This window comes from Pelodiscus sinensis, chromosome 13 (genome assembly GCF_049634645.1).
Source record: "Pelodiscus sinensis isolate JC-2024 chromosome 13, ASM4963464v1, whole genome shotgun sequence".
NCBI lineage: Eukaryota > Metazoa > Chordata > Testudines > Trionychidae > Pelodiscus > Pelodiscus sinensis.
The window spans coordinates 32,630,219-32,644,910 of record NC_134723.1 but is presented as its reverse complement, the minus strand read 5'-3'; the positions used below and the strand labels follow the sequence as shown (position 1 = coordinate 32,644,910).

The 14,692-nt window shown below is 37.5% G+C and overlaps 1 protein-coding gene across 4 annotated transcripts in view; it reads left to right on the top strand.

The window, feature by feature from the left end:
• The window catches only part of GRIA3 (glutamate ionotropic receptor AMPA type subunit 3), a 254,923-nt gene that overhangs the window by 176,473 nt on the left and 63,758 nt on the right, over nucleotides 1-14,692 (top strand). For all 4 annotated transcript variants that reach the window (XR_012906924.1, XM_006115395.4, XM_006115397.4 and 1 more), the window contains exon 11: nucleotides 9,036-9,412. Coding sequence is in view for 3 of the 4 variants with exons in the window: in XM_006115395.4 (XP_006115457.1) it covers nucleotides 9,036-9,412 (377 nt within the window). In the remaining variant the exon portion in view is untranslated. The remainder of the gene's footprint in view (nucleotides 1-9,035; nucleotides 9,413-14,692) is intronic.

The window sequence follows — 14,692 nt, the reverse complement described above, 5'->3', positions numbered from 1 at the left end:
TGAATGGTGGTACATGCTGATCTTTAATCACAACTGCTGTATAAATTCATAGCATTAACTTCTACTGTTGCTTACTTGTTTCTGCACTCAATACTTCTGGAGACAGCTGGGGTTTTGCTTCCCAATGGAATATACACATCTACTGAACACCTGGTGTAATGTCTCTCTGATCCTCCATAAGGGGTACATTTAGAATGCAATCTAATTTTTGGACCAATTCCCAGATCAGGCAAAGATCTTTCAAAGTGACTATAGCTCTGGGCTACTTCTCAAAAGCAAAGAACTGATGAATTCTGCAGACAAGAACACCCAATAATTCATGAAGGCAGGAATGAGGCTTTTGTCCCATATTTGTGTATGTGTGCTATGTCTCTTGCTACTCCCCAAGCCAGGAGTGGGAAAGGATCTTCTTTGGCCCTGAGAAGGGAGGAATTCCCAACCCATAGAAGCAGGGATCACCTCATCTTTCTCCCTGTCTCTCTTTCTTTCTCCTGCAAGGTAGGATGTTTCTATATAGCTATATAGATGTTTTTATTTTCCTGGTCCCACAGGGAACTCAACAGCTCCTGCCTACTCAGATTAGTTATCATATGACGGGTTAAGTGTGTAGCATTCTCTTGCACTGCTCAAATGCAAAATGAGCAAGAAACAAGATGCCTGAGATGGCATTATTCAGTAATATTTCTCAGAGATTAGCAAGGCTAGTTGTTTTAGAAACACCTCAAATTCTTCTGTCAGTAGGAGGGTTGGTTGACTGTGCTTTTAAATCTGGCTTAATTTTATGGGTCTTGTTTATTTCATGTCCCTCATCAAGAGAGAAATTCATTCCCACGGTACACTTATTAATTAGGAGTTAAGGCACCCAGGGCGCATCTACACTACATGGAAGATCAACGCTTCTATGGTTGATCTTCCGAGGTTCAATTTAGAAGGTGTAGTATAGACCTGCTAGATCAAACGCAAAGGGCGTTCCCGCTGGCACTGGTAACGATACTCCTACTCGTTGTGAGGAGTAAGGGAAGCCGACGGAATCATTTGCTACTGTCTACCTTCCGCTGTTTAGATGGGGTGTAAGACATTTTGACTCCAGCTACGTTATTTGCATCTTATTTCAACCTTCCCATGTAGTGAAGACCAGGATGTAGAGCCTTAGGTAGATGTCCTTTTAATTATTTTAAATCTATGTGAGTACATTTTTTGCACTGATTTTAACCTATTCATTAATTTTTTGTAATAAACACTGAGAAAATCATGGGCAATTTTAAACAAACTACAAACTGAAAACAAGGGGTCTTGCTTAAAGCACAGCCCAGACTCATTCCCTCTTCAGAAACATTTCTTCCCCCTTTTGTTTATTTTGCTCCTTTTGAGAAAGTTAGGCATTTTGGAAGGTGATTTTGCCTCCAAATGAACATCTAGAACCACTAATTAATAATATCAAAGAAAGTACAGTATTGTGAACAATGGAGGCAATTTGATAAAATGTTCAAAGGTAACTGGCAATATTGGAAACATTTCTAAAATGACTGTCCCGTTATATTTTATTGTGATTTTTTCAAGAACAACTTTCCTATCAATTACTGCAGACAAGAGTTAGAATAACGAATTATATGCAATATAAATTCCCAATATATTTATTCTATTAATGTAAATAAGATAATATAGTCTGCATAACAATCTATCCTTTGACAATAACTGTCAGTGCAAAAGTGGGCATCTGCCAATTTGTCCAATGAATCCTGAAATAAAATATTGCTGGATACATAATAAATCTTTGCTCTTCTACATATCACATAAAGTAACAGCTAATCTCATGATGATCCAGGATTTAGTCACCTAAAAATACACATAGGCCCCCCAGAGAGATTTTCCAAAGTGCCAAATTCCCTAGTTTCTTTTCAGTAGTTAATCATCTAGCAATGGATTCTTGTGACATCAGCACGTTCACAACACATGCATCACGAGTCACATGTCCACTGACTGTGTATGGTTAATATAGAACACAGTGTGGGTTAATAACCATTAACCTACCAAGGGTCTAAAACTATGTTTTGGGGGATCCTTCAGTGAATTAATGCTAGAACCAAATCCTGTAATGTACTTTTAGTTAGCTTGTCCCCCCGAAGGCTTATCATAATACATATATGAACCAACCATGTATTAATTTATAAACCTAACAAATGACTGGTCTCTAAGTAACAAATATAATGATGTTTTAAAATGTAAGGCACCTATAATAGATTTTTCAATAATGAGTTGTGGGTGTTCCTCTCTAGTGAAATGAAACCACACAAATGAGTAAGTCTACAGGAACATTGCAGGATTTGAGAATATACCATTTTCAAGGGCTTCTTTACTTGCATTTACAAAATTTGCAAGCCTATATTCATAACATATTTGTATATGTACCAAGTGATTGCATACATGAAAGGCTAATTAGGAACACCCCTGATTTGCTCGAGCACACCTGGGAGCGGGAGTTGTGAGCAAAAAGGATATGCTTGTGCATATTAAAGGCTTTAGTAAGGAGGCTTTTACAGGGCCCAGTACTGCTGTCCTTTCTCAGAAGAAATCCCAGTTAAAGTCAATTTAGTTTTTATTTTAATGAAATATGTGTCTGGAATAGACTTTACACTTGATTGTGTGGTCACACTCAGGCATTGGCAGGTATTTAAAGTATGTAACTGTGATTAGCTTTCCAAGCTTCTTTTTTCCCCATTTCTCCTTATTAAACTTCCAATGAAAAATCTCTCTAATGCAAACAATAAATGACAGGCTGGCTGAAAGGCATGGACATTGCAATCCGATTTAAATAAAGGCAATATTCACGTTCTTTGTTGCACAGCTCTTAATCATCCCTTATTAACCTTTCCTATTAACTCCCACTCACAACTTCTACTCAAGCATTTTTCATTGGAAGAAGATCGTTTTTGCACAGCTGGAAACCAAAATCTGTATACAATGTGTGCACCGTGTTAGTTACTGATAAATTAAATTTCTTGAAGATTGGAAATTTTTTTGTCCTTTGAAATGATGCTTTACTAATGAAACTTCATTGACTCATTAAATAATATCAATGGTGATCATTACAGAGTGTTTAAAATGAGACAGAAGATAATAAGTAACCTTGTATAATGCTAAGTTGGCTTTTTATAATGAATAGAGCATACATTCATCAAAATCTTTAAAAGGGCCTAGTTCCTTCTCATCCAGGCATTGTAATGAACTGTGCCTGCATTTTGGTACTTTCAGGTATCTGTACTGCCCACCCACCCACCCCAATCCTGGGGGCATGAAGGGCACGAATGCATCGCTCCATGGTCCCCCAAGTAAGCATGCTCCAGTGGTCCACATTTACAAAAAAAGCCTCCCCCCACCCCTACAGAAATTCCTGAGTACGGGCCAGAACCCTTCTCTACCTTATCTGTGCTCTGCTCCAGCACAACTTATCATGACTCTCTAGGGCTGTGTCTTGACTGGCAAGTTTTTCCGCAAAAACAGCTGCTTTTGCGGAAACACTTGCCAGCTGTCTACACTGGCCACTTGAATTTCCGCAAGAACACTAACGACTTCATGTAAGAAATCAGTGCTTCTTGCGGAAATACTATGTTGCTCCCGTTCAGGCAAAAGTTCTTTTGCACAAAAGCTTTTGCGCAAAAGGGCCAGTGTAGACAGCTCAGATTTGCTTTGCGCAAAAAAGCCCCGATCACGAAAATGGCGATCAGGGCTTTTTTGCGCAAAAGCGTGTCTAGATTGGCACGGACACTTTTCCGCAAAAAGTGCTTTTGCAGAAAAGCATCTGTGCTAATCTAGACGCTCTTTTCCACAAATGCTTTTAACGGAAAACTTTTCCGTTAAAAGCATTTGCGGAAAATCATGCCAGTCTAGACGTAGCCTAGGATTCACTAGTTCTCATTGATTCTGTGGTGTTGACAGATCTTGCTGACCGATACTTTTCACCCCCTTCTAGTCACTTCAAATATTTTCTATCAACCTGGGCAGTTTTTACAGTTGCAGTGGTGTTACACTATGACCATAAGCTATTTTTATATTATTGATATAAGTTAAATGTTGCAATATAATATGCTTTCTGCCTGTCACTAAAATGACAAACTACTATGGCTGTTTATTTTATCATTTTCAAAAATGCCTTACTTTTAATTCTAGTTACACAGGGTTGAAAATTCAAATGCTGTAAATTAACTCTCCAAAAGGAAAAACATTAACATGTTCTATTCTAGCATTCAGAATTCAACAGACTTTCCAAACTGAATGCAAATTATGACCTTATCCCCTAACTGAGAACAAATTCCCCTGCAATTGTCCCACATATGGAAAACCTATTGAAGTCTACAGGCTACAAGATCACATCTTATATATGTCACCAACTACTAAAATGAAGCCTGCTCTGAAAATGGTCAATCTCTAACCAGGGTCCACCACATGCATAGAGCCAACACAGATCCAATAGTCTAATTTAAGTTCTCAAAATAGGGCTCAAAAGAGTGTTAGTCTGCTTCAAAGGGATGAATTTCACCATACAGCACAATTATTGAGATTAGTTAGAGACTAATGTGCTGTACATTGTCAGTGGACTAAAATATTGTTGTTTCTCTGTAAAAACATGTACAATGCATTAATTTATTAATGGTGAAAAGTCCAATCTTGCTCCCATTAAACCTAGTAAGAGTTATGTTTTCAACTTCCATGGTAATTAGCTTAACATTTCAGGGTACAACACCTCCATATTAGGCAACACTGCCTCTGGATGATTCCCATTAGTATAGCAACGATGTGGTGCATATTAACTTTTAATGCCATTTAGGAGCCACTCTAATTTGCCTCACTGAATTCTGTAAACTTTAAGAGCTACCCTTTTTCTTTTACTAAGACAAGTAAGTCTCATTGGAACGAATGGGTCTGTGCACTTGGAAACCATCACATTGAAGAAGAACTAGGAGAAATACTGCAAATGTGTTTAATTATGATGAATTGAATAGTAATCTGCAAAGGGGCACAATCAGGACCGTACCACACACTGAGAGATCTTGCTATATACAGAAACCTTTCCAGGAAATGTTCCTACACCGCCTGTAGGAACCATGAAAGATACATGGACCCTCAGGCTGAGTCATCTACATCAAGTCCGTTGCTACTCTTTGAAAAAAGCCAGTGTTTGACCCACAATAGGCCACAGAAGGTTTTCTGCTGGAGAAATGATGTTGCCATGTCCTAGCATGGGCAGGAGCTCAGAATAGTGCTCTTAGCCAAAATCAGAGGTTGTTGTATCCATCGGTCCTTTCTCATTTGATACTGGCAGGACCCACTTGTGACGTTGGCAATGCATTACGCATCACTTCTCTCTTTCAGTGAGTTTGCACTTGGCCTTTGCCCCAGCACACTCTTGGGGTACTATGCTGCTGCCTTTCAGATGTAGCATGAAACAAAAGTCCTGGCCACATGTGGTCATTAAACATTCCACAGCAATTACAAAAATTCCAGCCAGAGTAGTTCTCGCTAATGTATTCTGCCTACATAAAATGCTTGATTTCCTGTTCTAAAGTGATGTGCGGTAGTTAGTTATCACAGTTCTTTGCAGAGGTGGTTAATAAAGAAGTGAACCTTGTATCTAGTTCATAGTTTAAATTAAGTGTGTTAAGATGTTTCAGGATACAAAGAGACAGAGGGAAAATTTTCAAAATTACCTCAGCATGTGAGACTTAGGAGTCTAAGTCCCATTTTCAAAAGTGATTTAGGCACTCTGTGTTAGCTTGAAGCTACTAAATGCCTAGGTTTTTTTTAACATGGAACTTAGGTTTCTAATTCAATTAGGTGCTTTTGAAAAATGTAATCTGGTACTACTTTATGTTGGGACCAATACCGATACTCTTGTTAAATATTGCCTTACTCCACAAATAGTCTAATAAAAGTCAGTGAGACCAGTTGTGGAGAAAATCACTACTCAAAGTGAGTAAAATGTTCAGAAACAGGATCTCAATTATTATTATTTCATTTTCAGGCTTCTTTTACAAGCACTTAAGCATTTTAGCCCAGATAGTAATGGATTTAGAAAAATAAAAATCAAACAGCACTGTGCAATCCTGCACACATTCGTGCGAGTAGTCCCATTGAATTTTCAAAATTAGTTTGCAGAAAAAGTTGGACTGATGCTGAAATGAGTGCATCTTTGTATATAAATATTACTTGCTATCTGTTTATTAATATTAGATTTCTCCCTCTCCCTTAAGAAACATGAACAATACAGCATGCACTTTCTCTGGGTTTTAAAATATTAAAATCTCTTTTCTGTTCATGTTCTAATTATACACAATGCTGTGTTAGTTAAATATCAGTTGACATGCACATTGAAAACATTAGATTAAGCTGAACCCTGCTGTAGCTCCACTGAACTCAATAGTTTTACACCATAGATGAATATGATTATTGTTAATCCTACAACTCAATCATTCAACATTTAAAACAGCATTAAATCCAGGGTGCAAGCTTGAAGGTCATACATGTTTTAAAAAATGACTTTAATTTGATTCAGAAAAGCTTTTTGGTACCCTCATGAATTGCATATAAGTTTCAGAGAGAAGTATTCCAGGTTGTTGGTTGAAAATGTGTAGACTAAACTCTTCTGGTGTATTAATTCTGGAGGAATCTAGCTGAGACAGATATCTCACAAAAGCAGCTTTACCTACACCGTACATTTCATAGCTACTTTTCATAATGCCTTCAAGGCAAATTTCATTCTATAGGTAGCAAACATCCAGCAAAGAGAAACAGATTATTTTTGTTTAGATACTTTTGGTACAGACTCTCAGATGATGAAAACAGGCAGAGGTTTATTTCCTTCCGTGGAGCTACTCTGACTAACACCAGCAACAGATCCGGCTCTTTTTATGGAAAAAAGTGACTACTTTTGCATTGCAAAATGTTTCCCAATTCTCTGGAGCATTGTTACTTTGTGAAAGTTACAGTGCAGGGAAAGAGGGAGGATTCCATCATGAGTTTTGCTTAAGGCAAAAACTTGTGACACTGTAAAAAGTTAGAACATGGTATCTTAAGCTTTTTCTAATACATCTGCCCGAATTGACCCAATTCACTTAGGTGGTAGGAAAACTTTGGGTAAGACTGGTTTTAAAAAAGTCCCAGTGTTGTCATATCTCTCAGTGCTGGATTCTGCTTACTGAAATCAGCAAAGTACAACTGGGCCCTGAGTTTTTTAAGGACTGATTTTCGTAAGATGTAGTTCCATTGCTTACTTGCACCAAACTAGCCTCATCAATAGCCCTCAGCCAACCTTGATACCAAAATCATTAGCTATGAAACTATAAGAAAAGATATATATGTTCAGTACTTCTTGTTATATTCTTATTATCACCAAATGTGAGAGAGTAAATGGAGAAATGCAATGAGATTAGCCTTGTAAAGTTTCTAGATCCTAAAAGAAAAGCAATCACCCAAGCATGGAGATAGTTATTGGATGAATTATAGACACCATCTCCCACCAAGAGGTATATCTGAGATCCATCCTGTATTTGAAGCAGCCTAATTTGCAAGCGTCACAAACAATACAAGCTATTTATTACATAACCACTCAGTGACCTGTATTACAGCTGTTTAATATTCCATAGTTCCATTGCAGTGTAGATGAAAAGGATTGCAATGCACACTCCCTTCTGCAGAAAATCAAAGAAGGAGAGCTCTTCTACAATGACAGCACTAAAATGATGAGGTTTACATATAAATAAAAGCAGCTCCTTTTCTTCTGAGTGCTTCATCCTTATAGTAGCCATTTGATTGTTCTTTAAGATTTTTCAGAGAAAAATCCAATTGTGTTAAACAACAGCTACATGGGAAAATCACTGTCTCATATCCCATCTCAACATTTCCAGTCTTTATTCAGTTATTTTGCTATAATTCAGTGGCATTTGGTGCCTCATTTTGTTAGTTCCTTTGAAAATCTCAGCCTGTCAACAAATCAGTTTGGACTGATCTTGCAAAAATGAAAAAAAGAGATTGAAAGAGAGAAACTTCAAACCATAGAGAGCCACAGAATTTGTCCATTAAGTCCTCAAGCAGGTCTCTCATACAGATTATCACTGGAAAACCACAAAAGCTATAGAGAGAATACCCTTGTCATGTCATAAGCCTTCTAGAGTGTTTGTAAGAGCAATATAATCACAAACGTGCTCAGCTAGTCCTGATATTTCCAGGTGTTACTGTACTTATACCTTTCTAGAATTTAGGGAAACAGTATCAAATGTTTTCTTAAGGAATCAAAGTGGACACAAAAGGCCTGTCATCAAAATTATCCACCTGTAATTTCACTCCCCAACAAAATCCTGTTGCATGACAGGTTTTTGACTTTATGACAACTTTAATGTGTTAATGGTCGTTTCATGTGAATGTTATAATAAGACTATATTACGTAACCCTCTTCATATTCAGGAAGTGTAGACTCAATTATTATGTAATTGTACAGCTCACTTTCTTTAAGAGCATAAGAACGGCCATACTGGGTCAGACCAAATGTCCATCTAGACCAGTATTCTGTCTGCCAACAGTGGCCAGTGGCAGGTGCCCCGGAGGGAATGAACCAAACAGATAATCATCAAGTGATCCATGCCCTGTTGTCCATTCCCACTTTCTGACAAATAGAGCCTACGGACACCATCCTTGCACATCCTGGCTAATAGCCATTGATGGACCTGTCCTCCATGAATTTATCTCTCTTTATTTATATTAGTTGGAAAACATATAAAGCTAGGTTACGTGTCTATGCTCCACTGTGCACCTTGTGAAGAATCCTGCATAATTTTTTATTATTAACAATTTTCAATCAATAATGTGATGTTCTTAAACCATTTTAATGACTCCAAAACACATACGATTTGCAATAAAGTTTGAACCTAATGATTCTTGTAACTCTTCATTGGTTTATCATTTAAGTATTTCGTTTGAGGCTCTAGATTGAAAATATGTGGTGATTGTTCTGTAACTAATGCTCATATGTTCTCTCTTTTCAGAGAGCAGACATAGCTGTTGCTCCGCTCACCATAACATTGGTACGAGAAGAAGTCATAGACTTTTCAAAACCCTTTATGAGTCTGGGCATCTCCATCATGATCAAGAAGCCTCAGAAATCTAAACCTGGAGTATTCTCCTTTCTGGATCCTTTGGCTTATGAAATTTGGATGTGTATAGTCTTTGCTTACATTGGAGTCAGCGTAGTTCTTTTCCTAGTCAGCAGATTCAGTCCTTATGAATGGCATTTGGAAGACAACAATGAAGAACCGCGTGACCCCCAGAACCCTCCTGACCCTCCAAATGAGTTTGGAATATTTAACAGCCTTTGGTTTTCCCTGGGTGCCTTTATGCAGCAAGGATGCGATATTTCTCCAAGGTTTGTTCCATATCACACCATCACCTTCTTGCATTTTATGGTCATATGCTCATGCCATGGTGCATATATGTTACTTTCTCAATTTTTTTCAATTCCAAATTTTTTGTTTAACATTCCATCCAATGCTAAGCTTCATCATCAAGCCACTATGCTTATTCACCTAGTAAGTGTGTGAGCGGCATTGCCTTTAATGCCATTCATGCATTTCTGCAAAAACTTATATACACCATGTTGAGACTGTAAAATGCATAGGGTTTTACATTTTCAGCAACGCTTGGAGGGCTACCGTGTTTTTGCTGCATATCTCATTTTACGGTCATCTGCTTGGTGCATATAACATACTTATTTTGCTTTGCAAAATAAGAACAGCTTCAAAAACCACATGCAACAGCACTTTAAAACACCTCCATGCCAGTCATAACTTACGCTGACCTTTTGATTTTCCTTCAAGCTTTAGTTTTTCATTTGTTTTCATTGCTCCATTCTTTCATTTATTACTAAGTTGTTTATTATCACATTCATATATTCATTTCTCCATATGTACGTCTCAAAGAGTTGTTATGTATTGTACTGTATGTGCATCATTATGTAAATTTACTCTTGTCTTATCTCCTTGTGTTTGTAGGCAATGTGGCCTTCTAATAAGTGTTGCCATTTTTCATAAAATAACTTTTTTAATGCAAATCGTCTTTCTGAATAAGCCATTAGGAAAACAGATGTGATGTTAGCTCTGTTTTAATACACAATACTGATATTAAGTCTGTAGAATTTAATTACTTTTTAAAGAACATTTTACAAAGCACTGAAGAGTGATCAAGTTCTCTTGACTGAACAATGCATACTTCAAAATGTTTTTAAATAACACAGGAAAAATATTTCTATGCATGCATCATTAAAATATATTGCTGATGTCTGTGATAAGCATTAAAGCTACATATCTTTATAATAATGGATCTTAACTGGTTTGTATAATACCATTTTTAAAGTCAATTTATAGCTATGATAATTATAAAAAAATATAGACTCATTTAGTACAAATAATATGGCCTTTCCTCTTTAACAAAGATTGTGAACATATGTATATATTACTATAGAGAGACAAAAGATTTTCTAATATGCCCTCATATTCCAAACAAATAGAACCCATTTCCATAATTTTTCTGCACCCTTCTCAATGTGCAGACAATAGCTTAAGACTGAAAAATTACCAAACTGCCATAGTCTCTATAATAAGAGAAATTTTGGGTGTAACTCAAGCCCTATTGAAGTCCAGGATAAAATTTCCATTGACTTGAACAGGCCAGAATTTCATCACTTATAATCTAGTGCTGATTCTGACCCTGCACTCCTTGCACACCCAAATCTCCTATTGATTTCATTTAGGATTTAGGACCCATAAAGAATGTCTGACTAGATGGTTATATTCAAAAGCTAGCAATTTGCATAGGTTAGCAGTGAAGAAAGATAAGTTGATTCCAGTGATTATCTTTTTTTTTAAATTACATGCACAAATCACATTTTCCTAAATATGTTCAAACATTAACGTTAGCAATAAATCTGTTAAATGAATAAAAGTACCAAAGGGCAACCTGATTGTGTATATATAGCCTGTAGCCTATTCCTCATGTTTATGCACTATGTTCATGGTTTAGTCCCAAAATCTGTACCAAACTGTGCCCCTTTGCTTGCTATTAAAAATATGGAGCAGTATTAGCATTTAAATTGCTGTTGACCATGTGTTTGCTCAATTTAAAGGACCGGGAAATAAGCACTGGGACATCACATGGAAAGCTGCAGGCATTATGCTATTTCTACTAGACCTGTTTATTGACAGTAAATAGAAATGCATAGGGTGTTTTTGGTGAGGCTTTCAAGTGACTTTTTGACCTTGTATATTTTGCATAATGAATTAAATATATTCTCTCTTTATCAATACCACAATTATAACTGGCTTAGAAATGCCAAAAATGGCAGTAAATATGTCCAGCCATATTCATATTAATACGTGAAATATCCTATGAAGACATTATTCAGCTGCTTGGTTAATTTTAATGATAACAGACAGCCAGAGAGTTAAATGAGTTTTTACCAAAAAAAAAAAAAAAAGCCTGTAGCATTTTTAAAATTCCAGCAACACTGTTACTTTGAGCATTGTGCTGATTTAATGTCTAATTTATTTTCCATAAAAAAGAACTATTCCCAAGCATTCCATTTTGAATCCATAGGTTTGTCAGGAAGAAAACTAATTCACAGTACATTGGGTATATTGAATGTTTCATAATATTTTTGTTGGCATTAAAAGGGATTCATTCTTCTATTGTAAGTTTGCCTGAATATGTTTCTTATGTGAGAACGTAGAGTGCTTTTCAAAGGATGCTGATGAGCATTCTGAATGGAAAGATCACTTTTGTGCATCCTGATAGAGGCTCTTTCAGCCACCTTTGTATGGAGTAACTGAGACATCTCTTGGCTAGTTAGATCTGTGATGGGTGAGTATTCTGTGTGGATATTCCAGTGGATATATCCCTATAGTCTCTGTGTTTAATAGGATTCATCGAACATGAATCAGATAACAGCTACTCTCTGTGTTCAGTACATCCCACTGTGGAATCAACATTTGTTCCAGCTGTTTTGTTCTGCTACCCAAGACTACTGTGTTGTCAGCATAATGAGCTAAAGTATTGAGAATTCACTCATGGTGGTTCAGGCATAGATTACCTAGCTTTCTTTTGATGGAGACTCTGTGCAGTAAATGAAAAACAGCACACAAGATAGTCAAATTTGCAACTGGTTTTGAGCAAAATCTTTCCCCACAAGTTGTACAAATCAGTGTCTTTTCACTCTGCATTTGTGCAGAACTTAGGGGACAGAGTAAGCAACTGCTTCTATAAAAGTAGGCTCTTTTATTTAAAAGTATTGCATGAGTCTAGTAGGTTAAGGCTGTTGAATGCCGGGGGCCTATTAAAACCACGTGATCCTACTAAAAGCATTGGGAGTTACTTATACAGATTGAACCTCTCTAGTCCAGCACCCTCAGGCAGAGCTGGTTTTAGGAGTGGGTGAGCCGGGCGGTAGCCAGGGGCCGCCATTTTGAAGGGGCTGCAGACAGAGCTGGTCTTAGCGAAGGGTGGCTGCTACTGCATTTTGGCCCGACCTCCCAAACTCCCCAAACCCTTTTTTTTTCTGCTTGACAAATTTTCCCTGGCTTTTTTTTTTTTTTTTGCTTGGCCCGGGGCTGCCAATTGGTTGGGCCTGGGCCTGTCATCAGGACCTGAGCAGTGCCGAACCAGAGACTTTTCCAGACCACGCAAAGTCAATATTGCCTAGCTGAATTAACAGCACTTCTACTGCTTACTGAGCTTTTAGGAGACATTTAGGGGTAAATTAGAGCTAAATAACAGCACAGAACACTGAGAGCCAGGACTGGTGGCTGTAAACAAACTTTATGGGACCACAAGAAACTTGGCCACACCCAAGATAAGTGGATATCTGGCTAATTAAAAATATGCCAGACCATGGACATTGCTGGACCAGACTGTGACAGACTAGAGAGGTTCAACCTGTAGCGGAATTTTCAAAAGCACCTCAGCATGTTAACTCCCATGGAGTTCCTGTGGCAGGAGAATGGGAGTCAGAACTGGAAAAGTTGTTGTATTTTATTTCATGAGCTGGGGTTTGGGTCATGTGGTCAAATCCAAAAAACTTACAGCTCACACAGCTCCATCACACATAATGAGCTTTCTGGTGATGTAAATGCAGAGCTTGGCTCACAGTTTAGAGTATGGTAGATTAGATGTATACTTGAAAGAAAAAGTGACTGTAGAGATTCAGATTTTCCCAGAGGAAGTTCAGTGGTTTCCATTCAACTTTACTAGTGCTCATATTTTATTAATCTTTTATTGGTGATAGGAGACCAATTAAAAATGGATGTCTGCAATGCCAAATCTTATAATTTTTATAGGAAATAATATACATTTTCTGTGAAGAGTAGAGGAAAAACCCAGGCACTTTTGATTAAAGATAAGAATTTGTTTCTGTATATTACTACTCTGCAAAGTAAATGCAACTTTTACATAATGCTGCTATGTTTTTCTTTTGTTGCTAATTTGCTCTCGTTTAATTCCATGCTTCCTTTCAAATTTCCTCTCAAGATATGCTCAGTTTCTATTTATTCCCATTTCACAGCTCCTCATGAAAACTATGTTGATAATGCTGTCATTCAATTGCCATGCCTTTGTGTCAGTCTCAGTATGAATTAGTTAACACAGGATAATTCGTTTTAAATGAATGTTGTACAATTTGCCAGCTCGCTGAGGAAATGTGCATTTTATAAAATATCAAATATTGGTTAGATTTTTTAAACAGGATATTTTAAATCAGCAATGCTGCATACCTTGCGCAGGTGTGACCTCTTGACAATGATTGTTGTAGGCAGTGCTTTTTTTGTATTTAAAAAAAAATGGTACCAGTGCTCCAGGGGAAAAGTTGTTGAGCTCTAACTGGAGGTGCCGGTACTGAGTACCAGGCAGTACCATCTCAAAAAAAAGCACTGATTGTAGGTGTTTTAAGACTCGGTCCTTTTCTCTGTAATTTTTATCTGAGTCATGGACAATAAGTTATGTGATAGCTCAAATAAAACTATAAGTATTCCCCTATTATCAGCCTGATTTAATTTAGAGTTTACATGCTAACCCTATTTGTCCCTCAGCCCTCTACACCACCCCATGCAGTGAGTATAAGGAGTGCTCATATCAGCAGACAGAGTTGGGAGAGGAAGGTCCTCTGATGTTACTTTCCCCATAAAAGAGGCTGACAGATCCTGCACAATTGCATTCTTGATCTTTTACTGGCTGAACTAGACACTTTTTGGTTGGACTAGACATCTTTATTTTCCTCAGCGATTTTTTCCCCCAATCCTGTCCAATTCACCACTAGTAGCTACTTTACGGTAGGTTGTTTCAGAGTGGTGGGTGTTTAATTTTTCTCTGTGTGCTCTCTGGAGCACTCTGGGGAAAAACAACTCTCTTGTTTCATCCAGCATTCTCTGAAATGAGTTCTGCTGTTGGTGTGAAGAGACGCACGTTCCAGATTTAACCAAAATAAATCAGAAAACTGGAGAATTAACCTGCTCTTCCATCCTCTGGGAACCATCTCTTGCCTTTCACGTTCCTCGGACAATCCAACTCTTTGAGCAATCTCTCCTCTCTTCATCACATCACTAGCTTAATGTCCAGGCTCTCCTGATCCTAAGTTGTTGTCAGGTATTTTATCTTGTGTCTT